Source organism: Panthera onca, chromosome D1 (assembly GCF_046562875.1).
Source record: "Panthera onca isolate mPanOnc1 chromosome D1, mPanOnc1 haplotype 2, whole genome shotgun sequence".
Classification (NCBI taxonomy): domain Eukaryota; kingdom Metazoa; phylum Chordata; class Mammalia; order Carnivora; family Felidae; genus Panthera; species Panthera onca.
In genome coordinates, this window is record NC_138348.1 from 104,941,803 (window position 1) to 104,966,459 (window position 24,657).

The window sequence follows — 24,657 nt, forward strand, 5'->3', positions numbered from 1 at the left end:
CTTCAGCACAGATAAGCAAGGCTAACACCATTGTGTTAAAATGCAATGGCCCTGGAAGCAAGGAATCAAAGAAATATTTGTATACCTGTGTTTATAGCAGCATTATTTATGATAATAAAAAAATGGACAACCTAGTGTCCATTAAAAAGGAAGGAAAGGAAATTCTGTCACATGCTACAACACAGAAGAACTTTGAGGACATTATTATAAACAAAACAATCTAGTCACACACACAAAAAGGTAGAGTTTCAGTTCTGCAGGCTGAAAAAATTCTGAAGATCTGTTCCACAACAATGTGAATAAACTTAACACTAACCTTTACCTCTAAAGATGGCTAAGATGGTAAATTTTACATTACATGTTGTTTACTACAATAAAAAAATGCAGGAAATAAAATTAAAAGTAAAACAAGACTCTCTTTGCCCAGTGATTTGAGATGTCATCTTATAATAAATTAAATTTCCATTAGTTCTTGGGTTTATTTCTTGGCTTTCTATTCTATATCACTTGTTTATTTATTTATGTACTGATATCACAATGTTTTTTTTTTTTTTTTTTTTTTTTCAACGTTTATTTATTTTTGGGACAGAGAGAGACAGAGCATGAACGGGGGAGGGACAGAGAGAGAGGGAGACACAGAATCGGAAACAGGCTCCAGGCTCTGAGCCATCAGCCCAGAGCCTGACGCGGGGCTCGAACTCACGGACCGTGAGATCGTGACCTGGCTGAAGTCGGACGCTTAACCGACTGCGCCACCCAGGCGCCCCTATCACAATGTTTTTTAATCATAGAGTGTTTATAGTATTTTTTAATGTCTGAAAAGGCTAGTCCCTTCACTGAAAAATCTTCTTTTTTTCATGTTTTCTTGACTATACTTGCATATTTATTTTTCCATATAAACTTTAGTATTGATCTAATTTCCTTTAAAAGCTTGTTGGAATTTTAAAGATTGTATTAAATTTTAAAATTAACTTAGGGAATACTGACATCTTTATGATGTTGAATTATCCTATTCAAGAACACAGGATGTTTTCTCATTTGCTTGATTGCGTCTTTTAGGAGTCTTGTGATTTTAGAGAGAGAGTGAGTGAGTGAATGAGAGTAAGGGAAAAAGGCAGGGGGAGAGAGACAGAGACGGAGAATCTCAAGCAGGCTCCATGCTCAGTGCAGGGCCCAACATGGGGCTCTATCCTATGACCCTAGGATCACAATCTGAGCCAAAATCAAGCGTCAACAGACTGAGCCACCCAGGCACCCCAAGGAGTGTTTTAAAGTTTGCACATTTCTTATTAAGTTCCTGAATGTTTAATCTTCTTTGTTGCTACTGTAAAAGTTTTTTCTACCATTATGTGCCCTAACTAGTTATCGTTTGTGTATATGAAGGCTATTGATTTCAGTAGGTTAATTTTACATCCTGTTACCTTACCTTTTATTGTTTGAATTGGTTTTGTCATTGATTCTGTGTGGTCTCCCAGATTTACTAGGATATCATCTGCAAACAGAGAGTCTTACCCTACTAATCTTTGGGCCTCTAATCAGTTTCTTTAGTCAGACTGTATTGGTTACATCTGGTTGAAAAGCAGTGGAATAGGGGACATCCTTTCCTTGCTCCTATCTTAAAATACCTGTAGTGTTTCTCATTTTAATATCACTGGTTTTAAGATTAAGAGTAAAATGTATATGTTTGTGTATGCATGTATACATATATACACACATATATAAATATATAAATGTGTATATATATACACGCATACACACAAAATGTATTATATGTATATGTATATATACATATACACATACCTTTATATCCACATGTATATATACATATATATCCACATACATATATTTATATATAAATATATTATTACATATATACTGGATGTACATATATTTACCTGTATGTGTATATATGTGTATGTATGTATATAAAATCACATTAACAAAGTATCCATCAAGTCCTGTTTTCTTGAGTATTTTTATGAGGAATGGATGTTGAATTCTGACAAAAGTTTTGTCAGCATTTATAGAGATAATCCTATGACTATTTATCCTGAGGCCTATTAATATGGCATATATTAATGGATTTCCAAATAATGAAACTACTTTGCACTCTTGAAATTAATCCATTGTGAATTATATTTTTATATAGTGTTGGATTCTATTTGTTATTAAAATATTTTTGTACTGTATTAGCACTATATATTTTTTATTTTTTCATTGATATTCATAAGTAATATGAATAAATAAATTTTCTGTACTGTCTGCATCATGTGTAGATAATGAACATTATACTTATTTCATTTTCTCTGAAATGATATACAGAGCTTTAGGACTATTTGATATTTGAAGGTTTGGTAGCATTTCTCTATGAAGAAATCTGGGCCTGGTGCTTTTTTTGAAAGGTAGATAATTAACAAGTACCCCTTTTTCCTCTATAAAACCTGTTCTGTTCAAACCTGCTATCTCTTTGAATTTTGGTAATCTGTGTTTTCCCAGAAAATTATCCATTTCACAAGGTTCTGAAATGTATCTGCATAAAGGCCTAGAAAGTCTCATAAATTTTATCTATTTCAATGGATTTCTTTCCACTACCATTTCCTGTTTTGAATATTTGTACTTCCTCCCTTATTCTTCTTGATTATGTTAGCTGGTAGTTTCTCTGTTTCGGTAATTTTTTTTAAAAAACACTAAAAACAAAATAATTTCAATAATTATTGCTATTCTTATCTAAATACCTCTAAAACTACAATACATAGTCTCAAACACAATACTCTGGGTATAACACCAGACACTCAGTTTCCTCATTTAAGAGACTTCACGTTCTTTTATTTTCTTTTTTCTTTATTTTTGGTTACCACCTCATATTGTTGACTCACACTGAACTATCAACTAAAACCCCTAAGTAATTTTTAATACATTCTGCTGTTAAGTCACATCACTTTCATCCTTGCACTTATAAAAAATTTTTTCATCTACCTAATAATATATTCAACTTGTTAGATTCCATTTCATAAGATCCTTCTAGACTAGACCCTATCATTCCATGTATTCATTTACTGAAACCAGCCAACTTTTCTTGAGCCCCTGCTATCTGCCAGGCTTGTGCCAAGACCAGTGCTTACAGGCACATAAATAACTATATCATAAAGTGATTACTGAGACAACAGAGAAGTAATTAAAAAAAATACTATATATGACAGAAGGAGCAACTACCTGACAGGACTGTGCTAAGCACTTTACCATATCCTTTCCTGTAGACATAAAAATAAATATAGGAAATAAATATAGGAACACCTGGGTGGCTCAGTCACTTGGGCGTCAGACTTCGACTCAGGTCATGATCTCCTGGTTTGTGAATTCGAGCCCCGCATTGGGCTTTCTGCTGTCAGCATAGAACCTGCTTTGGACCCTCTGTTTCCCTCTCTCTCTGCCCCTCGCCCCATCTCTCTCTCAAAAATTAATAAACATTTAAAAAATAAAAATTTATTTTATATATAAATATAAAATATTATTTTAATAATTATTTATCACACACAGACTGATCCTGTGAATAAATATTAATACCAAGGTACAGAATAAAAACATGCCAGGGTCACATGGCTGGTAAGTGGCAGGAAAGAGATTTGAATTCAGTGCTGACTCCAAATCCTGGGATCTTCCAACATCCCAAAAAGTAAGGTGAACTAGAAAAAAAGCAATTTGGCAGGAAAGGGAGTTGGGGGACAAGGGCACTAAAGGGAAAGAAGAAAATGAAAATGTACTGACTGCCAATTCACCACCCACCTCCCCCACAAAGACATTTATCTGAAAAGAGGCCTGTAGCACAAGCCTAGGCGCTGAGGAGCTCTGCTGCTTGGTTCTAAAGTTTACCAGGGCAGCAGATGAAACACCATATGCTTTCAGAGGCTGTTACAGTCTAGGGATTGGGCTAGTAGTTTCATTTTTCTCTTCCTTCTCCCGCTTCTGTTTGCCTTCTAATCCTTTTTCAGATTACAACTTGTTGAAATCCAGATATACAAACAGAAAAAAAGCACACCTTTGCTAATTAGGGCCAGGGGGATCCATAGGCCGGCTCATTTACCTTCTTTTTCTCTACCTCCAAACTACCTCCCAATCTCCCAGCCCCCTCATCCTCAACTCCACCGGAGGCATCTAAAGTAACTTCTTAAGGGCTTTTTACATAGCTGGGGGTGAGGAACACACTGCATTTTAATGCCTCTCAGCACTAGCATTTTATAAAATCAAGTGAAGACAAGATGCAACAGGTTCAGCAAATTAAAATATCTGGAATATTAAGAAATATATCTTGAATATATAAATATTAATAAATATATCTTGCTCCTAAAGTTTATCTCTTTCCAATAACAGCTAGGAAAAGAAGAGCTGGACCATGATCAGAGTCTCACCAGGCCTAAGGGAATAATGTAGCTAACACAAAGTAGAATGGAAGGGGAGGGGCTTAGAGAATGGGAGAATGAGGAGTCACTATTTATTTATATTTTTTTAACAGGAGAAAAGTATACATTTTATTAAATTTCTACATGTCTGTGGGGGCCTTTGTATGATAATGAAGCCCTGGAGAAGTGACTAGAGCAGGAAGCTTTCATACCTTTTTTTTAAGACAAGAAACAATAAGTTTGTGAGGAAACGACGAGACCAGGAGTCAGGGCTGGGGCAGTAAACTGGGAGAAGCAACATGAGCTATATGAGAGAAGCAAACCTAGTGGAAGATGAGGCTATTTTAATAAGCTTGTACATAAGATCCATTTCAATGTCTGTTCCCAGGCTCTGGTGATAAGAGCCTCCTGGTACAGGGAGGGCTCCCTTCCTGTAGGAAATTTTATGGCCTGTTTTTAGGTAGAAAAGGGGAGGTCAGGAGCCCTTCTTGCATCTGCTGTTTCTCAAGTGCCTTCAGCTCAGTATGCCGAAGTGGCGTATTTTGGAATACGTGTCCTAAACTCCTTCAAGGACAAGGGGAGGACTGGAAGAAAATGTAGAGGATTCCTCTCTTCCCTTAAATTGTATTACTTCATGTTTTTTCCTTCTGCAATTTTAATTTAATTTATTTTTTAAGTTTATTTATTTATTTTGAGCAAAAGAGAGAAAGAGGGAGAGAGAAGACGAGGGAGAGAATCCTAAGCAGGCTCCTTGCTGTCAGTGCAGAGCCCCACCTCACCAACTGCAAGACCATGACCTAAGCTGAAATCAGGAGTCTGACCTTTAACCCACTGAGCAACCGGAAGTTCCTGCAATTTTAATTTAAATCGCACATCTATGTAGTTTAAATGCACACACATAGTTCAATCTCATATATGTAGTTTTAAAGAATCGACCAATTCCAAAAAACTTCCTATGATAAACTGAAGTCTCTAATCCTTTTACTCCATTTTCCTGTCCCTAGAGGCCAACGCTTTCAAATACTTTAATCTGACTCTTGATTTTTACCTCCATATTGCTAATTAACATGCTTGTTATTTTTCACATTAGACTTTTATTGGCTTTCTACTAGGAAAGATAAGGATTTAGCTCTCCTCTCTCTCCCCATCTCCACTATGCATGAGCACCCCTTAAATCTCCCAATATTTTAAATATCACTATCATAATATTAGTTAGATTAACACTTAATATTCATATTATTGACTATAAAGATGTCATTCACAACACAATCATGTAGAAAACTATAATTACTTTTCCTTCCTTATGCCATTTTCTATTTTTCCTAAAGTTGATTTTTCTTTTTTCTTTTTTTGTTTGTTTATTTATTTAATTTAAATCCAAGTTAGTTAACATCTAGTGTAATAATGATGTCAGGAATAGAGTTTAGTGATTCATCACTTACATATGACACCCAGTGCTCATCCCCACAAGTGCTCTCCTTAATGCCCATTGCCCAATTAGCCCATCACCTCACCCAACACTCTGCCAGCAAACCTCAGTTTGTTCTCTGTATTTAAGAGTCTCTTATGGTTTGCCTCCCTCCCTCTCTGTTTTTTAAAAAAAATTTTTTAATGTTAATTTTTGAGAAAGAGAGAGAGACAGCATGAACAGGGGAGGGGAGAGAGAGAAAAAGAGAGAGAGAGAGAGAGAGAGAGAGAGAAGACACAGAATCCGAGGCAGGCTCTAGCCTAACAGCTGTCGGCACAGACCCTGATGCAGGGCTCGAACTCATGAACCTTGAGATCATGATCTGAGCTGAAGTTGGACACTCAACTGACTAAGCCACCCAGGCGCCCCATCCCTCTCTGTTTTCGTCTTTTTTTTTGCTTCCCTTCCCCTATGTTCATCTGCTGTATTTCTTAAATTCCACATTTGAGTGAAATCATATGATTATTTGTCTTTCTCTGGCTGACTTATTTCACTTAACATAATATATTCTAGTTCCATCCACATTATTGCAAATGGCAAGATTTCATTCTGATTGCTGAGTAATATTCCATTGTGTGTGTGTATGTAGATATATATGTATATGTATGTATACATGTATATATATACACACACCACATCTTCTTTATCTATTCATCAGTTGATGGACATGTGGGCTCTTCCCATACTTTGGCTATTGTCAATACTGCTGTTATGAACATTGGGGTACACGTGCCCCTATGAATCAGCACTCCCATATCATTTCGATAAAATCCTAGTAGTGTTATTGCTGGGTACAGGGTAGTTCTATTTTTAATACTTTGAGGAACCTCCATACTGTTTTCCAGAGTAGCTGCACCCATTTGCATTCCCAGAGGAGTCACTGTTTAATGGGAACAGAGTTTCAGTTTGCAAGATGAAAAGTGGATGGATGGTGGTCATGACAGCACAATAATGTGTATGTACTTAATGTAACTCAACTGTACACTTAAAAATAATTAGGATGGGTAAATTTAATGCTATGTGTATTTTACTACTTTTTTTAAAGGCAATGTTTCCTGCAATATCATTCAGCCATTAAAAATAATGGTCATTCAGATTTCATAGCAACATGCATAAAAGGCTTATGATAGTGTGAAAGTTTTTAAACCAGAGCCAAAAAAAAATCAGTTAATATCCAAAACATAAAGAACCCACACAACTCAATACCGAAAAAACTAATAATCCAATTAAAAAATGGCAGAAGGGGGTACCTGGGTGGCTCAGTCGGTTAAGCATCCAACTCTTAATTTCGACTAAGGTCATGATCTTGCAGTTCATGAGATGGAGCCCCGAGTCAGGCTCTGAGCTGACAATGTGGAGCCTGCTTGGGGTTCTCTCCCTCTCTCTCTGCCCCTCCCCCACTCATCACATGCGCTCATGCTCTCTCTCTCAAAACAAATAAATAAATTTAAAAAAAAAAAAGGGCAGAAGATCTGCATAGATGTTTTCCCAAAGAAGACATGAAGATGGTCAAAAGACACATGGAAAAATGCTCAGTATCACCAATCACGACGTAAATGCAAATCAAAACCACAATGAGATATCAACTCACACTTGTTAGGATGCTAGTATCAAAAAGACAAGAAATAGCAAGCGCTGGTGAGGATGTAGAGAATAGGGAACCCTTGTGTATGTACTGTTGGTGGGAATGTAAATATGCACAGCCACTGTCAGAACTACCATATCATTCAGTAATTCTACTTCTGGGTACTTATCTAAAGAAAACAAAAACACTAACTCCATAAGATATCGGCACCTCCATGTTCAATGTAGCATTATTTACAACAGCCAAGAGACAGCAACAACCTACATTTCCATCAGTGGATGAATAGATAAAGAAGATGTGGTATATGTAGACAGTAAAACCTTGGTTTGTGAGCTTAATTCATTCCAGAAACACGCTTGTAATCCAAAGCACTTGTATATGTAAGCAAATTTCCCCATAAGAAATAATGGAAACTCAGATGATTTGTTCCACAACCTAAAAATATTTATATAGAAATGATTACAATACTTTAATATAATACAAAATAATAAAGAAAATACAAAATATAAAGAAAAACAAATTAACTTGTACTTTCTTTGAAAACCTTCATGACTGGGGTCAGGGAGACAAGAGAAAGGAGGGTTACTGTGTAGGATGACTTTCACTATCACTAAGGGAATCACTGCTATCTAATGGCTCAATGGAATCTTTTTCTGCATGGGGCCATTGTATATGCTTGCACAGATGTACACTACAGTACAACATTAATAAACTCTTGTCATATACTGTTATTTATTTTATTTTTTTAATACTGTATTTAATGTAACTGGCAATAAGGCAGCAGAGGAAAGGGTCTGTATCTGCAGGAAGCCTGACCTAGAATGAAGCAAAGCATTCCTAAGCTCACTTTGGATGGAAAAGCAAAGGACTGCTCATAGGTTCTTTGAACTGACAAAAAATACACTAGTGCCAGTTGTAGGACCCTTCCAACGTTCTAAAAAAAATCACTGATTTCTACCAAACACGGTAACCTGAGACCAAGCATCCAAGCATGGGACACAATCACTCACAATCCCTCAGAGAGAGAGAGAGACAGAGACAGAGACAGAGAGAGAGAGAGAGAGAGAGAGAGAGAGAGAGGGAGAGGAACCAATGGCTCAGTTGTGATCATGTGACGTTTGGTATCACGTACTACTCGTATTGCAAGGCATTGCTCGTTTATCAAGTTAAAATTTATTAGAAATGTCTGCTCACTTTGCAGAACACTCACAGAACAAGTTATTCACAATCCAAGGATTTACTGTATACAGTGGAATATTATTCAGCCACAAATAAGGATATCTTACCATTTGTGACAACATGGTTAAGGGCATTTTGCTAAATAAAATAAGAGACAGAGAAAGACAAAGAAAATACCATATGATCTCATTTATATATAGAATCTTTAAAACAAAACAAAACAAAAACCCCAAACTCATACAGAACAGATCAGTGATTTCAAGAGATGAGGGGGTAAGGTTAGGTGAAATGGGCAAAGGAAGTTAAAAGGCACAAAAATAAGTTAAGCAATGGTAATGTAATATACAACATGGTGACAATAGTCAATAATACTGTATTGTATATTTAAAAGCTACTAAGAGAATAAATCTTAAAAGTCCTCATCACAAGAAAAAAAATGGTTTTGTAACTGTGTGGTGACACATGTTAACTAGACTTACTGTGGTGATCATTTTGCAACAATACAAATATTATCCATTATGTTTTACACCTGAAACTAATATAATGTTAAGTCAATTATACCTCAATTTTAAAAAGTTTACATACAAGGTGTCTGGAAGGCTCAGTCAGTTAAGCATTAGACTCTTGGTTTCAGCTCAGGTCATGATCTCACGGTTTCATGAGTTTGAGTCCCACACAGGGCTCTGCGGTGACAGCACAGAGCCTGCTTGGGATCCTCTCTTTCCCTCTCTCTCTGCTCCTCTCCCATTCACACTATGTCTGTCTCTCTCAAAATAAATAAATGAACTTTTTAAAAGTCTACATACAATATGAGTGTAATTGATCAAAATAAATCTGTTCAAAATAAATCTTGTTCAAAAGAAATGGGGCAAAGACTAGCAGGAGATACATTAAAGTGCTAACAGAGAATGTGACCCACATTTTCTCCCACTCTGTTCTTTTATTATTTTTTCTAAGTTTATTTTTGAGAGTGAGAGAGTGTGAGCAAGGGGGGGGACAGAGAGAAAAAGAGACAGAGAATCCCAAGCAGCACAGAGCCCCACGTGGGGCTGGAACCCATGAACCATGAGATCATGGCCTGAGCTGAAATCAACAGTTGGATGCTTAACTGACTGAGCCACCCAGGGTACCCAAGCCCCACTCTGTACTATATTTCAAAAAGTTTTATACAGGTAAAAAGTTTTATAGTGAAAAAAAGTTTCTATTATTTAAAAATGTTTAAAGCAAAGAAGATTCCTCCCTTACCATAAGGGTTTCTTTACACCACTTCATGTCCCTACTAACCACACACAGAAATAATGTACTAAAGAGTTATTGGTCTTTTTCATTTATTTCCATGTATTGATCGAGTGCTATTTAAGAGCAGGGCACTGTCCTAAATACTGGGGATACAGGGCGAACAAGAAAAAACTCCCTGCTCTCATGGAATTTTTATTCTAGTGGAGGAACACAAACAAAAAGTACTAGACATTGATAGTGTTGTGCAGAGAATTAAAATAGGAAATATAATTACTAATAGCATTTTTAGATTGGGACATTGGGGAAGCTCAAAGGACATGAGACTTGAGCTGATACAATAATAAGAATCAGACTTGGAAAGACAGATGAGAGCCAATGCCAAGACCCTGAGCAAAAATAAATGTGCCCAGTTTGAGGAACCGAAAGAGCCACTGTGTCTGGGGGACACTGGGTGAGGGAGCTGTATGAGGTGAAGACATTGCTCCTTCCTTCAGGAACTTGTGGCGAAACAGAGCTCAGTGGTCATACAGACGGTTCCTGACACTTCTCTTTTGGCATGAGCCTTCAAGAGAACTCCAAATTCAGAATATTCTGCAGAGCAGAAAAGTCAGGACTTTTTAAGAAAAAGAATTAAGTTTCTTTTTCTTTTTCCCGTAGACTACAGCTTCCTCATGTGTAATCAAAGGGACTGCATGACAATGTTAGCCTCAGAGAGAAAGCAGACGTAATGTATATTCCATAGAACCAGCCATGCTAAAACATCCAAATGGTTTTCCAAATTCAAGACTTACTTATCCTTCCCGAATTCAAATTTCCCAGGCCCAACTCGAAGCAGGTAGCCACGGAGCCACTGAGGAAAATGTCCTCGGACGCAAGCAGAGACAATCTGTGGTGTCTCCTCCACCGTGGTTACTAGTGGTGCAATACATGGAAGCCTCTCTTGCTTACTGAAGATTGCCTTCTTCTGACGAGTACTTTCCACATACTTCTTCAAAACTGTGAAGAGGAAACCAGGAGCACAAAAAATTTTACCAATCTTCCATAAACATGCCTGTTTCTCCCTCAGACAATATTCTTATCTACTGGTAAAGGAAAAATAAACCCATATATAGGTCCAAATATAGTCTCCAAATTCCTCTCTTCCCTCATTGTCAGACCATCAACTCTCTGGATCTCCATTTGTGAAGCACAACAATCCTCTTTGTATTCTTGCAGTACACTCAGGACTTAATTATTATTATCATTTCTCATAGTTGAACAATACTCCTCTTTTCACAAGACCGAATCTACATATTAACCCAAGATGTGCTAACAGCAACCTCATTGCTAGGATTTTTAAAAAATGACCACTAGGGGCGCCTGGGTGGCTCAGTCAGTTGAGCGAATGACTTGATTTCCACTCAGGTCATGATCTCATGGTTCATGGGATCCAGCACCTTGTTGGGGTCTGCACTGACAGCACAGAGCCTGCTTGGGATTCTCTCTCTCCCTCTCTCTCTGCCCCTCCTCTACTCAGGCGAGTGCACTCTCTCTAAGTAAGGAAAGAAAGAAAGAAAGAAAGAAAGAAAGAAAGAAAGAAAGAAAGAAAGAAAGAAAGAAAGAAAGCTTAAAAAAAATGACCAGTATTCATTACTATCATAATTACTTTTGATCCACCAGAATGGGATCCCAAAGATTTCCCAGCGGTTTATAAGAATTTAGTAGGGTCTGTAGTTCAGCTTCTTCCATTTTAATGGCATACACTTGAATGTGCATGGCATTTTCTAAAAGAAGGGTATCATAAATTAAATAAGCAGTGATACTTGGTCTGAAATTACTTGAAGTTCAAAAGCCACAAGAAGAACAAATCATTATTATATAATAAGAAGGTAAAAATTATCCCTGTTAAGGGCACCTGGGTGGCTCAATAAGTTAAGCATCTGACTTCAGCTCAGGTCATGATCTCACGGTTCATGAGTTTGAATCCCACATCGGGCTCTGTGTTGACAGCTCAGAGCCCGGAGCCTGCTTCAGATTCTGTGTCTCCCTCTCTCTGCCCTCCTCTGCTTGCACTCTGTCTATCTCTTGAAAATAAATACTAAAAAAAAATTTTTAATTATCCCTCTTCATATTTATTTCGTGTTCGTTCACAAGGTAGTGTTGCCTAACACAGAGGGATAGTCAGATATATAATTAACTAGTGCCTTATTTTACTTAAAATTTTAACAGTGATACAGAAGTCTAAACTAGAAAAACTAACACATAGAGACGCTATTTTTCTCAAGAAGTGAGATTTGCATTATTTTAGCCAAATATTTTACAGTGTTATATCTATTATCCCACTTCTTTCAAATCTTCATAAAATTTGGTTTAGAGTACATGATTCCTTCTACTTTCCAATAATAAACAATTCAGTCAAACCCAACTATTTTCTGAATTCCCAAATAAAATTGACTCTTACCCTGAATGCCCTTCCTACTAATCTACCCCTAAGGAAATTCTAGTATTGTTCAAATTCTATCTCAAATGCTACTTCCTTTAAGAGGAAGTATACTGTAATATTTAAGAAGAGTATTGGCCCAGGTCCTGCCTGGCTGCAGATTGCTAGGGTTCAAATCCTGGCCTGCTGTTTTCCAAATAAATAACCTTTCTAATGAGGATAATAATACGGCTATAAATAATAAATGAGTTAGGTTATGTAAAGTTTTTAGAAAATAGTAAATACTCAAAAAATGCTATCATTATTTCCATAGCTTTTAACAATCAATCCAAGAAGATATAATATCATCTTCCTTTGAATTATGTATTCATTCAACAAAGGGGTAACTGGTAAGGGATAAAAAGTATTAGAACCTGATGTAGGGATGGCTGGGTGGTTCAGTGAGTTGAGAGTCTGACTCTTGATTTCAGCTCAGGTCATGATCTAATGGTTTGTGAGATCCAGCCAAATGTTGGGCTCCATGCAGACAGCATGGAGCCTACTGGGGATTCTCTCTCCTTCTTTCTCTGCCCTGCTCACATGTGCTCATGCACACTCTCAAAATAAATGGATAGACTTAAAAAATAAAACCTGATGTGGGCACCTGGGTGGCTCAGTTGGTTGAGAGTCTGACTTCGGCTCAGGTCATGATCTCATGGTTCATGGGTCTGAGCACCTCACTGGGCTCTGTGCTGACAACTGGAGCCTGGAGTCTGCTTCAGATTCTGTGTCTCCCTCTCTCTCTGCTCCTCCCCTACTTGTGCTCTCTGTCTCCCTCTCAAAAATGAATAAACATTTAAAAAAAATTTTTTAAACCTGATGTAAACGAATTCACTGCCTAATAAACAGACCATTTATACTGTAATCCACATTTTGAGCACTGTTTCTCAAAGTATAGTCTGAGAACTACTTGGAACAGAAATAGATATTACTGCTGAAATGGAGATTCAAGAACTTCATCTTGGACCTAATCAGAATCTCTAGGGTATAGCAAGCAAGTATTCTTAGGCACACTAAAATATGAGAACCACACTATTGGAAGTAGAGGTATAAACAGGATGTTTTGCAAACCTGGGAGGTGGAAACCCTTGGTTATTTATCTTACTACTTTTATTTATATTCTGCATATTCATCTCACTCTCCTCTTTTATTAACATAAATATCCTGAGGTCAGTTTTTACTCCTCTCACTTAAGTAGAATTACATTGAATACCCTGATTGGACAATGGTCTGAATAGAGATTCACTAATTTAAAACATCTTACATTTTATTTTATTTTTTTTAATTTTTTTTTTTTAACTTTTATTTATTTTTTAGACAGAGAGAGATAGAGCATGAACTGGGGAGGAGCAGAGAGAGAGGGAGACACAGAATCTGAAACAGGCTCCAGGCTCTGAGCTGTCAGCACAGAGCCCAACGCGGGGCTCGAACTCACGGACTGTGAGATCGTGACCTGAGCCGAAGTTGGACGCCCAACCGACCAAGCCACCCAGGCGCCCCTAAAACATCTTACATTTTAGAAAAAGTTTATGTGTGTATACATTCTGTACTCCATAGCATACTATTGGCAGTTTATTATATACTCTTCAGACTTTTCACAACATTGGATATTGTGTTCTAGACCTCCTTAAACCCCTTTCTATTATTGGTTCCTGAGACACTGCACTTTTCTAACTTCCCTGCTCCCTCTTTGTTTGCATATTGCTAGCTTCACTTATTAGCTGACAGCCTTGGGTAAGTTACTAACCACTCTGAGCCTCAAGTTTTTTGTTTTTTGTTTTTTTTTTAATTTTTTTAACGTTTATTTATTTTTGAGACAGAGAGAGACAGAGCATGAACAGGGGAGGGGCAGAGAGAGAGGGAGACACAGAATCCGAAACAGGCTCCAGGCTCTGAGCTGTTAGCACAGAGCCCGATGCGGGGCTCGAACCCACGGACCGTGAGATCATGACCTGAGCCGAAGTCAGACGCTTAACCGACCAAGCCACCCAGGCGCCCCGAGCCTCAAGTTTTTCAATGATAAAATGGGGGTGCCGTGGGGATAAAAGAAAGGTAATTCTTCCTATTTATGTTGGTTGTCATAACTAAATATAACGATAGTAGAGCATTTGCAAACATTAACTCCCTTCATTAGCCCCTCTTCCCCTTATCACCTCAGGAGTGTGTTCCTAAAGTCTGATCTTGGATCTTTACTCTTTAATGTCAGCACACTTCCTCAGTAGTCTCCTCTAGTCCCTTAATTTCACCAAGTACTTCTTGCAGACGATTCTTAACATGTCAAAAGAGAATTCTTCATTTTCCCCCTTCTAAATCAATTTTTCCCACATACTAAATCACCTAGCTTCAAAATCTCTGTGGGCCTTGAATTCCTCTTCTTCACTGTCCCCTCACATTCACTAAGTGGTTAAGTTCTGCTGAGTATACCAGGACAGGGCCAGGAAGAGAATGCTAAGGGGATGATATAGGGTAGGTGTAAATTACTAGGGCTCAGTTTACAAGGGTTTCTGGGGGCAAATCCTTTGTAAGGATTTTTACCTGTCCACCCCACCTGGGCAGCACCTCCAATTTTTCTTCTGGACCAAACCTGTCCTCATCAGCATTGATGCTTCCACTTCTCTTGCCATATCAGTCACTTTCTTTCTACTGTCCTAATATAGGCCCTCACAACCTCTTAGATGATATTATCACAGCCTCTTAATCAGATGAAATTAGATAGGGAAGCTATCTCCTATGCCAGAGCCTCCGAACAGGTGGGATGGCCAGAGGCTCCAGGCCAATTGCCTCCAGTTTTAAACAGCTCATGGAGCTCCAGATCCCAATTTACTCCAGTGTGAGCTAGAGTTATTATCATTTTCTTTTTTTTTAAGTTTATTTATTTATTTTGAAGGAGAGCGTGTGTGTGCGGGCGTGAGCGGGGGAAGGGCAGAGAGAGGAAGAGAGAGAATCCCAAGCAGGCTCCTTGCTGTCAGCACAGAGCCTGATGCTGGTCTCCATCCATGAACCATGAGATCATGACCTGAGCCGAATCCAAGAGTTGGATACTTAACCAACTAAGCCACCCAGGCACTCCAATATTATCACTTTCTATGCGAGGTATCATGTGGAAAAGGTCGGGAAGCACTGCTACTAAATTAATCTAAGTACAGATCTGATTGTATCATATAATCCTCCAAAAGCCTTCAGAAATGACTCCTCACTGTCTACCAAGTAAAGTCTAAACCACTTGGCCAACCACTGAAGGCACTGCACAGGCTCACACCAACCTACCTGTCCAGAACTACCCCTGCCCGCCCCCGCACTAAGGTCTTCTGTTCCAGCCAAACTAAAACACTTCCTATTTTCTTCTTCTCATTATAATTATACCCTTCTCAGGGAACCTGGGTGGTTCAGTCAGGTAATAATCTGTCTTCAGCTCAGGTCATGGTCTCGCGGTTTGGGAGTTTGAACCCCACATCAGGCTCTGTGCTGACAGCTTGGAGCCTGGAACCTGGGCAGGATTCTGTGTCTCCCTCTCTCTGCCCCTCCCCCGCTCACACTCTGTCTCTCTGTCTCTCTCAAGAATAAATAAAAAATTATATCTGTCTCTTCAACTAGGGTATTTCCTATCTCCTCCAGGTGAAATTCACTTACCCTATGCATCCTTCGGGATTCAGTACCCATGTCACCCACTTCATAAACACAACATTCCCATTTCCTATAGCAAGAACTAATTCTCCTTAGTCTGAACTCACACAGCATCTATTTCAGCTCTGTTAGGGCACTTACCTTACTCTGTCTTGTGCAATAAAGATGAATATACTTTATTCGTGGTATTCCTTGAGTACAGAGTCACTTGTTTTTACCCCCACTCCAGTACCTAACACATTGCTTTGCATACTGCAACCACTAAATTGTTCAACAATTTTCTAGTGCATATCGGTATGATTTCTGTTAGCTCAGCATCAGCCAATTTCAAGAAAGAAAATCATATAACAATAGTAGCTATAATAGAAAGCTACAAAACAATAACCAGAGGTTTTAAGGCAGTCCCCCAGAATGCAAATAAAAGAACCAAACATTTATATTAGGAAGTGTAGCAGTGATTTTCAATTGAGACAGGTCTAAATAGTGAATATTCTTCCTAGTGCATACACAAGAGAATCCCTAAACCATGAATCCTGCCCCATGTTATGTAAAGTATGCAAACGAAAGGCTGTTTCCCTGACGAGAAAACAAATCCTGACTCAGCCTTCCGTAACTCCCAGCTCTGTGGTGTTGCTGTCTGTATCTGCTACACACAGAGTGAAAAGGTTCAGAAGCCCCCAGTATTCTTCAGGAAAGAGGCACAGAGTTCTAAGCCTGAGCAGGCAGAAGAGGAAGAAGGGGAGGAGAAAGGGGCAAATCCCTTACCTGAGATCCAACGTACCATCACAGAAAGGAAACCCACTGCAATGGTAGAAAGGTTGCTGACAAAATGGAGAAAGATCTGAAAAAACATTCTGGTATTACATTCAGTAGCAACAGATCCGTGATTTCCAAAACCTCACACTCACTTCCTGGTCTGTCTTTGGCTCACTGACAGGAAAGGAGGGAATGCGGGCAGGAGGCAGGGAGGTGGTGGTAAAGGGGCAGGGCTTCCAGATGCCTGCAAACTTTTAGTCTCCTTTCCACAAGAAGTATCCCAACCTATGATAAGTAGTTGTTTGAAATTCTGAAATTGGACCATCAATAGCGGTCTCCCTTCCTAAACTTTCCTCTTTTAAACTTGTTGTCACATTACAATGAAGCCCCTTGATCCATGGGTTCCATTTCATTATGCTGCTCCTCTCCTCTGAAAGGTTCACATCTCTGTCCTTACAGAATAAAGTCCAAATGTAGTCTGTCAATAAAGGACTCTACAATCAGGCCACAACCTACCTTTCCATTGTCTGCCTGCTTTGTACCATATCATCCTTCCTTTTCTTTTCCATTTATTTAATTTATAAGACATATTCTGATAATCTAGTATGAACAAGGCCCTGTGAAGGTATGCCCTAATGTATAATGATTAACAAACACTTTTGAGCACCAATGTATCAAATACTGTGCTACAAATTGAGAATATAAGAAAACAAGATTCAATCCCTCCTCTCTAGTGGTTTAGATGATACACTATTCCCTTCTGTGAATTCTCAGTTCAGGAAAAAGCCTATCCAACATACCATGTGTTTGTGTTTTTGTTCTTCTGTGCCATTTTAACAAACTTTCCCCTGCCTGAAATACCCTCCTTCTTTTCAAAAACCCATTTTACTACTTCTCTGACCCCTTTGCCAAATGCCTTCTAGTAACTCCAACTAAAAGGAATTAACTAGTACTGCACAGAAATATATATATATATATATTTTTTTTTAATGTTTTTATTTATTTTTGAAGGAGAGAGACAGAGCATGAGCAGGGGAGGAGCAGAGAGAGAGGGAGACACAGAATTCGAAGCAGGCTCCAGGCTCTAAGCTGTCAGCACAGAGCCTGACGCAGGGCTCAAACTCACGAACCGTAAGATCATGACCTGAGCCGAAGTCAGACACTTAACCAGCTGAGCCACACAGGTGCCCCTATTTTTTAAGTTACTTATCATGTTTTCTTACCAAAGACATGTAAATGTATTTCAAGAAAGGAGTGGTTACAAATGTCAGAAGGGAGAACAAAAAGTATCTTAAACTATGCTGTATTCCCCACAATGCCTAGCAGAGTATGACGTACAAAGATATTCAATATACATTTTTATTGGTAACCAGTAACAAGTAATTTACAAACACGTGGAATTTTATTGAAATGAGTGATAGAAGTGTAAATTAAAAGGCAATGGTATTTCTGGAATAGCCTGTCTCCAGTTGCTAATTATTCAGAGAATTATTCTTGCTTATGTGGATGGTACCAAAGACATCAAAATTTAATAAAAATCCGTCTTATTTAGGCTTTTAGGAACTTTTATCCTAGTAAACACATTTTGACTAAAAATCAGTTCCCTAGGTGTGTTTTTTGTTTTTTCCTTTAAGGAGTCTCCATGCTCAAGACAGAGCCCAACACCGGGCTTGAATTCACAATCCTGAGATCAAGACCTGAGCCAAGATCAAGATTAAAGTCGGTTAAAGGCTTAACCGACTGAGCCACCCAGGCACCCTAGTCTTAATCATACCAATGAAATGATCAGACCAATTCTCTGAACTGCATAGGAAAGACCCTGATGTTTGATAATGGTGACACTAACAAGATATAACAAGTATATTATGAAATGTACTCTGAAACAATCTGTTAACCTTATCTTTCTTAATAGTAATTAATGTTTAGAAAACAGTAACTCAGGAACATTTCTTAGTTATGATGTGCCAGTAGAGACATCTTTGTTTTTAGAACATTAAAAAATTCTGTAAGGTAACAGACTAACTCAAAATCCAGGTGATATGTCATATCCACTCAAATATAGTCTTCTGGTTACACTGTTATTTTAAAATTCCATTTCTAAGAGTTACTTCATTGACCTCCAAACTATCCTGTGTCATTAGCATATCCCTCCACAAATCTAATAATTTTTTCTACCTAACCCATATTTTTAGTAAACATTTTATTTTACGGTTTTCAATCCTTTTATGTTATGTGGTATATATGCCTTAAAATAGTAATCTGATTGCTGTTCTGGCAGTCAAATTAGATTTTACATTTACAAGGCAGCAAGGCACACATGTTGTCCACCAGAAGAATATCAAATTCCCTGTGGTGCTGTTTATAAATATGCACAAATTTGTGATTGCTTATATATGTAAAATAGACATAAAATAGATTGAATGATCTATATGACTGAAAAATGTGTGCTGTGATTTTTAAAAACCTGATTAACATAGTTATCACATATAATTATATAACATATTAAAAGTTTTCAATAAAATCATAGCGATACCTTTGAACATTTTTTATAGGTTGTTTTTTTTTTTTTTTTTTTTTTTTTTTTAGCTAGATGAGTATTAGAGATCCTCTAATTGAAATTCAATTAATGAATCATAACAGGTTTGAAATGACTTACCAAGGTTGTCTTCTTGTTTGGCCAATTTTTACTTGTGGATCACTAACTTTTATCCCATATCACACAATGGCTAAGGTTTCTAAGTATAATTTATTAACTACACCACTGATAAGGTTGATATGTAAAAAAGCCAACTCATATAAAGTTCTGATTAGTAATTTCTGGTTTTTATTTTATCACTTTTACCACAAGAAAATAATTTTAAACCAAGAATTTTTATTAGCCATATATTGTAACTAATAGAGAAAATAATCAAATGGTAACATTAAATAGCAATAGCTTAGCTATATCTTACTACATACTGTGATACTGGACAAATTATCTTTAGGTTTCGTTTTTTTTATGATGTTGACCATGAAAAACATTTTAAAACTATCTCCATAGCTACCTATCTGCTACTTAGAGTACTGCAAAGAAAAAGTGCAATATTGTTACATATTACCAAATTAACTCATTGAGTCCTCTTTTAGAAATTTAAGAAATGCTAGGAGGTTTAAGGGGGAAAAAAAAGAACCTACATATAATTTAAATAATTTACACTTTAATGAAATATGCCAAATATTTAAGCCTCAAAAAAAAAGGTACATACTTCATATTATTGTCCAGCATAAAGCCCCTTTTAAATCTAGAAAAGAAATTCAAGCAGTTTCCCCTTCTATGTTTAAGGTACACAGTTTCTTTAATAACTAGAGAGGTGTCAGAGCATAAATGTCATTCTCTTAATACAACAATAATGGGCTTAAATTCTCAGCTTATTTTAAGTACAAATTTTATCTGTGCAGTGTGTTTGCAATCACTGTAAATCTCTGTCTCAGGAGCTCTCTTTTTTGTATTAGAAAGTTTTCAATAGTATTGGCTTCTTTGAAGAGTCCATCTATCTCGTCAATATAAGATGCATCTACTGCTGCTCTCTCACTAATGAGGAAAAAAAAGTTTTTACGTTAAACTAAATAGTAATAACATCTAGTGACACTATCATAGTGATGTTTTTTATTATGGCTATACTAGTTAGCTACTTCATTTAAATAGCTTTGCACATTAAAAAACTTCATTAATTTACAAACACTTCAGTAAAAGTTAAATTAGTCACATAAATATTTTTAACTATTCAAAGTCTCCTGACAGGGCAAACTATGTATCTTACATTATAATTCTAATATTAAACTACATACATTATTTTAACAGTCACACAAACCATCATCCGAATACTATGATTGTCCAGTAGTTTAAAAAACAAATACCTAATAAGCTTGATAATCTCAGAGCAATAAAATATTTAAATTCAGTCAGTCCTCAAATATACAGACATAATATTTAGATATTTCATAAATATTTTATATTTAATATCACTCTTATTATCATTAACTTCAATAAATGACATTTTTCTCAAAGAAGTTTTTTTGTAACATGTTAAATGTTATATCATCTAATTAGAGACCTAAATATATCCAGCCTAATATTTAGCTCTGGTAATAACAAAACAAAGGATGTTTAGTGGAAAAGTTGGGATTAATCTTCAAAAATAACCAATTAATCTATTATAAATGAGATAGAATAAAAAAACTGAAATTACAATTGCTGGATAGGTCTGCAACCACTGAATTAAACTTCCTATTACAGAGTTTCCAGAAAAAATTATTTCTAAGATAAAGATTCATGAGGTTATGCTATAAGTACTTGCCTTAAGATCTTTGCATATGCAGACAACATTAGATTAATTTCTTTGCTCATGTCTGTTCAAAAAAAATCACCAAGTTATGAACTGTAACAAATTTTCTGTATTATAAAATCAATGTATAGAAATATAAGCATTTTATATATCACCATTCAAATCTTTCTCCAGGGATTCATCTTTATAAAATAGTCCAGAGCTTTCAGACAAAGAGGAATCTGATTTTCCAAGAGAGGACAGATGTGGACTATCTGGCATTTGAGGCTAATAGAAGAAAGTAAAGAAAATAGATAAACAGTCAACAAGATCCTTAGGACATATGCATTCTGCTGTCCCAAAAGGCAAATAAAACATCTTTCAGAAAAAAAAGCACACATGCTAGAAATTATATGTGCTCATATCCTAATCAGCCATTTAAAATTTTATTATCAAGAAAACTTTTAGGCCTAACAAGCACCTTGTTCAACATACTAAATTTTACTTTGGTTTTACATTAGACTTTGATTATGGTTTTAATCCCTTGATGGAAAAAGTTTCCTGTATCTTGCACCGGTAGATATTCCCATAGCAATATAGTAAAACTTTCACTTAGACAATAGCCAAATGCTGGCAAAATTATGCAAGATTACATAATCTTTAAGGAAGCAAATAATGTTCCAAATGCAAACAGATCAACTGGCGGAGGTAGTAGTGAAGAAGAGCAGGATACAATGCTCTTAATTTAAAATATCAGCAACTATAGTACCTAGGTATCCTTATTATAGAAAAATACTTATTTAAAACCCAAGTATCACATATGCATGAACATGAACCCATTTCTGTCTCTACATCACGAATTATAACAAAGAAGTCTCCCAATAGTTTCTTGAAGGCCTATACTAGTTAATGAAAAAGCGGCTAGAGTCAACATAGTTCCTGCTGGGACAACCCCAGTCCTGGGAGTATGAAAACATTAAATTCCATTGATCAACAGAATTTTCTGAACTAGAAAATATTTGAGAGGTGTAAAAAATAAAATCAAAGATTAAGGCTCCAGGAGCATATAGATTACCTCCAGCTCTCTTGGTCTCTTGCAATTTCTAGTATCAGGTTTTACAACTTGACTCGCCATCATATTCTGGAGGCAAGGGCTGCAAAGTTTAGAGGAATGCCAAATGTAAGTACAAACTGCATGCTACAGCTTTTTTGAATCTTCCCCTTTCTTTCCAGTCCTGCTGATTTAATTTAGGCTGTCATTATCTGTCACTTATCTGAACAACTCAATTTCTCCCTTCCCTATCCCATCCTATCAACTGCTGTTTGGGCCATCTTTCAAAACTCTGATTACCGTATTTCTTCAACTCAAAAACCTTCCCACTATTCATTGCTCCAGAACAAATTCAATTCCATGGAATGGCATCCAAAGTCCTAGATCACCTGCAGCCAATCTATCGTTCCCATGATTTTCATCTACTCCCTCTACACAGGATCAGCCAAACTAGTCTCTTTGGCACTTCTGCCTTGTTTCTGCCAGAATTTAAGATTCTTCTACCTTCAAAAAAATCTTAACATTGAAATATATCTCATAGTTCATCTAATCCAATGTCATTTTTCACAGATGTGAAAACAGGAGCAGAGACCGTTGACCGAGTTCAAACAAGTAAAACTGAGCCAGACTAGAACCAAGACCTCTTGGTACCTGAGTGTCTACTGTCCTATCTTACCTTAATATAGCATCAAACTTTCCTTTTAAATTACTTTCCCATGAATTCTGAAGATCACTTCTCCAGGAATCTGCAAGATTACATTTAAACTAACGAAAAATGTAAACAACTACAACGGGAGGGTCTCTACATCTCAGGAGATGATACTCAACTATCAATTTACTTTGCTTTAAACTCTGGTCCTGGATAACTGAAATGAATGTTTGATTAGTCATATATCATATTCACATAAATAAGACACAAAGACAGCAACAACAAATAATAGAGAAAGATGTCCTTTTGGTAAATTCCCTACAGCGCTCCTACACTCCTTCCAGCACCTTTAGGCGGCAAGAGCTGTAACGATAATACGCAGACAATATTACGCACGCCCAGGAGCGCTCACTTTGCCTTGAGAAGTTCGAAAAGAGAAGCCAACGTGAAAGCCGCTCTCTTTTCCCTTCCCCTTTTTCTCTTCCCTTTTCCTTCTACACCTCTTCTCTGCTCTCCCAGAGTAACAGAATGTGCATATCGATGAAATGAAAACTTCTAGAGCTAGGTAACTGTGCCTCTGCAAAAACAAGTCCGTTTTTCTGTCAGAACCTAGGTCCCAGCGGACTCCACAGGGCTGCCCCAAGAGGCCGGAAGTGCTCCTGTGACAAACCCCACGATGCAATCCAAAGCTCTGATGCCCTAGACATTACACGGCACTGCCCCTGTGTCTTACGCAACTTCTCCTAGTCTTCTCTTTCTTCTCAACGCCCAGTGGGCCCCTCAGACCTTTTCACCTGCCTTTTTTTCTCACTTCCCTCCCCGCCGCCTTTCCTCCCTAGTTGTGTTTCAGACCCATTAACGTCCCCGAGAGGAAGCGCCCATCCTCTTACTGCGCTGTTTCACACTCTCAAGGGCACGCATCCCTCCAGCCCCACCCCAAGCCTGGGCTACTGCATGGCGTCCGCACCTTCTTCCTCAGCAAAAGCATGGGAATGAGGAGGCGCAGTGCGCGCGAGTGCGCATGCGAGTGCGCGGACTCCACGGCCTCCCAGCGGGCAGCGCAAGGGTCACGTGACGGACCGCGCAGCCGCCCTGGAGGCCAGCCCCGAGCCTGGCTAGGGGGTGTGGGGGCGAGGGGCCGAGGGGGCAAGAGGGCGGGGAGACGGGGGGGGGGGGGGGGGGCGCGAGGGGGCGGGGGGACGGGGGCACAGGGCGGGGGGAAGCCCTCGTGCACTTCACGAAGGGGTGGCTTTCTTCCATTGCTCTCCCGCTGTCCCCCTGGACTTGGAGTCTCTGAAATAAAAATCTACCCTTGCTTCCACGTGTGTATTTGGGGAAGGTGGGAAGAATCTGAGTCTAGTCTCTCAAGAAAGAACATGAATTTAGAATTGCCCAAGAGAGGCTGGGGTGTGTCTCACCTGCTTGGAATCTCAGTAAAGGAACATGGGACCCCTGACACTACTTTTCAAGTAAAAGTAACATCCTGTCCCAGGTGGCACGTTTGAAGGAGGGGTTTAAAGCTGAATTCCCGCAGGCTCTCAAGCGAAACTTCCAGACCCAGACCCTCCGTTCCTTCGCTTCCTTTTCTTTGGTGCAACCACACTTTCAGAATCACACCCTTTTGGAAGATTGCTTTGTTGATATGCTAGTAGGTTTAGTCAATATTTTGAAATATGATTTCAAAAAATTTTGTAACATACGTGGCCCACGTACTTGGAAGTTAGTCTCATGAGTGCTCTCATGTGGTGACTTTGACCTGCAATTTCAAAGATAGACATTCTAAAGTTATGCCCAGTTAGTTGATGTGGAAGGGGAAAAATATGACCTCATAAAACAAAGGTCAATAACCCCTAATAAATTCCAGGTACACACTCTCACACCTTAGCGAACTATATTTAACTTAACATGGTTTTTCCGTTTGGCTTACCTAAATGTTAATTGTCATAA

The 24,657-nt window shown here is 37.9% G+C and overlaps 2 protein-coding genes across 10 annotated transcripts in view; both read right to left on the reverse strand.

Moving 5' to 3' along the window:
• The window catches only part of BCO2 (beta-carotene oxygenase 2), a 108,008-nt gene that overhangs the window by 29,554 nt on the left and 53,797 nt on the right, over positions 1-24,657 (reverse strand). For both annotated transcript variants that reach the window (XM_060604710.3, XM_078432735.2), the window contains exons 2-3: positions 16,716-16,791; positions 10,660-10,864 (exon numbers count right to left, since the gene is read on the reverse strand). In XM_060604710.3, coding sequence (XP_060460693.1) covers positions 10,660-10,864; positions 16,716-16,791 — 281 coding nt within the window. The remainder of the gene's footprint in view (positions 1-10,659; positions 10,865-16,715; positions 16,792-24,657) is intronic.
• Positions 19,508-24,510, reverse strand: TEX12 (testis expressed 12). 8 transcript variants are annotated; one of them, XM_081790381.1, is made up of 5 exons: positions 24,424-24,510; positions 22,086-22,164; positions 21,187-21,298; positions 21,044-21,095; positions 19,508-20,277 (listed from the first exon to the last, which is right to left on the reverse strand). In XM_081790381.1, exons 1-5 carry the CDS (start codon positions 24,486-24,488, stop codon positions 20,133-20,135), a joined length of 453 nt encoding a protein of 150 aa, XP_081646507.1. In that variant the 5' UTR covers positions 24,489-24,510; the 3' UTR covers positions 19,508-20,132. The 8 variants fall into 8 exon arrangements, with proteins under 8 accessions (XP_081646507.1, XP_081646514.1, XP_081646515.1 ...); XM_081790388.1 differs by having other exon boundaries at positions 24,411-24,466; XM_081790389.1 differs by lacking the exon at positions 24,424-24,510 and adding an exon at positions 24,129-24,378.

Bases quoted from the DNA above. Each gene is read 5' to 3' on its own strand.
- TEX12 (XM_081790381.1), bottom strand. From the start codon at position 24,488: ATGTCTATCTTTGAAATTGCAGGTCAAAGTCACCACATGAGAGCACTC. The intron at 21,299-22,085 runs GTAATCTATATG...TTCTTCTATTAG, and splicing joins AGAGACCAAGAGAGCTGGAG to CCTCAAATGCCAGATAGTCC. The intron at 21,096-21,186 runs GTGATATATAAA...TTTTTTGAACAG, and splicing joins CCTGGAGAAAGATTTGAATG to ACATGAGCAAAGAAATTAAT.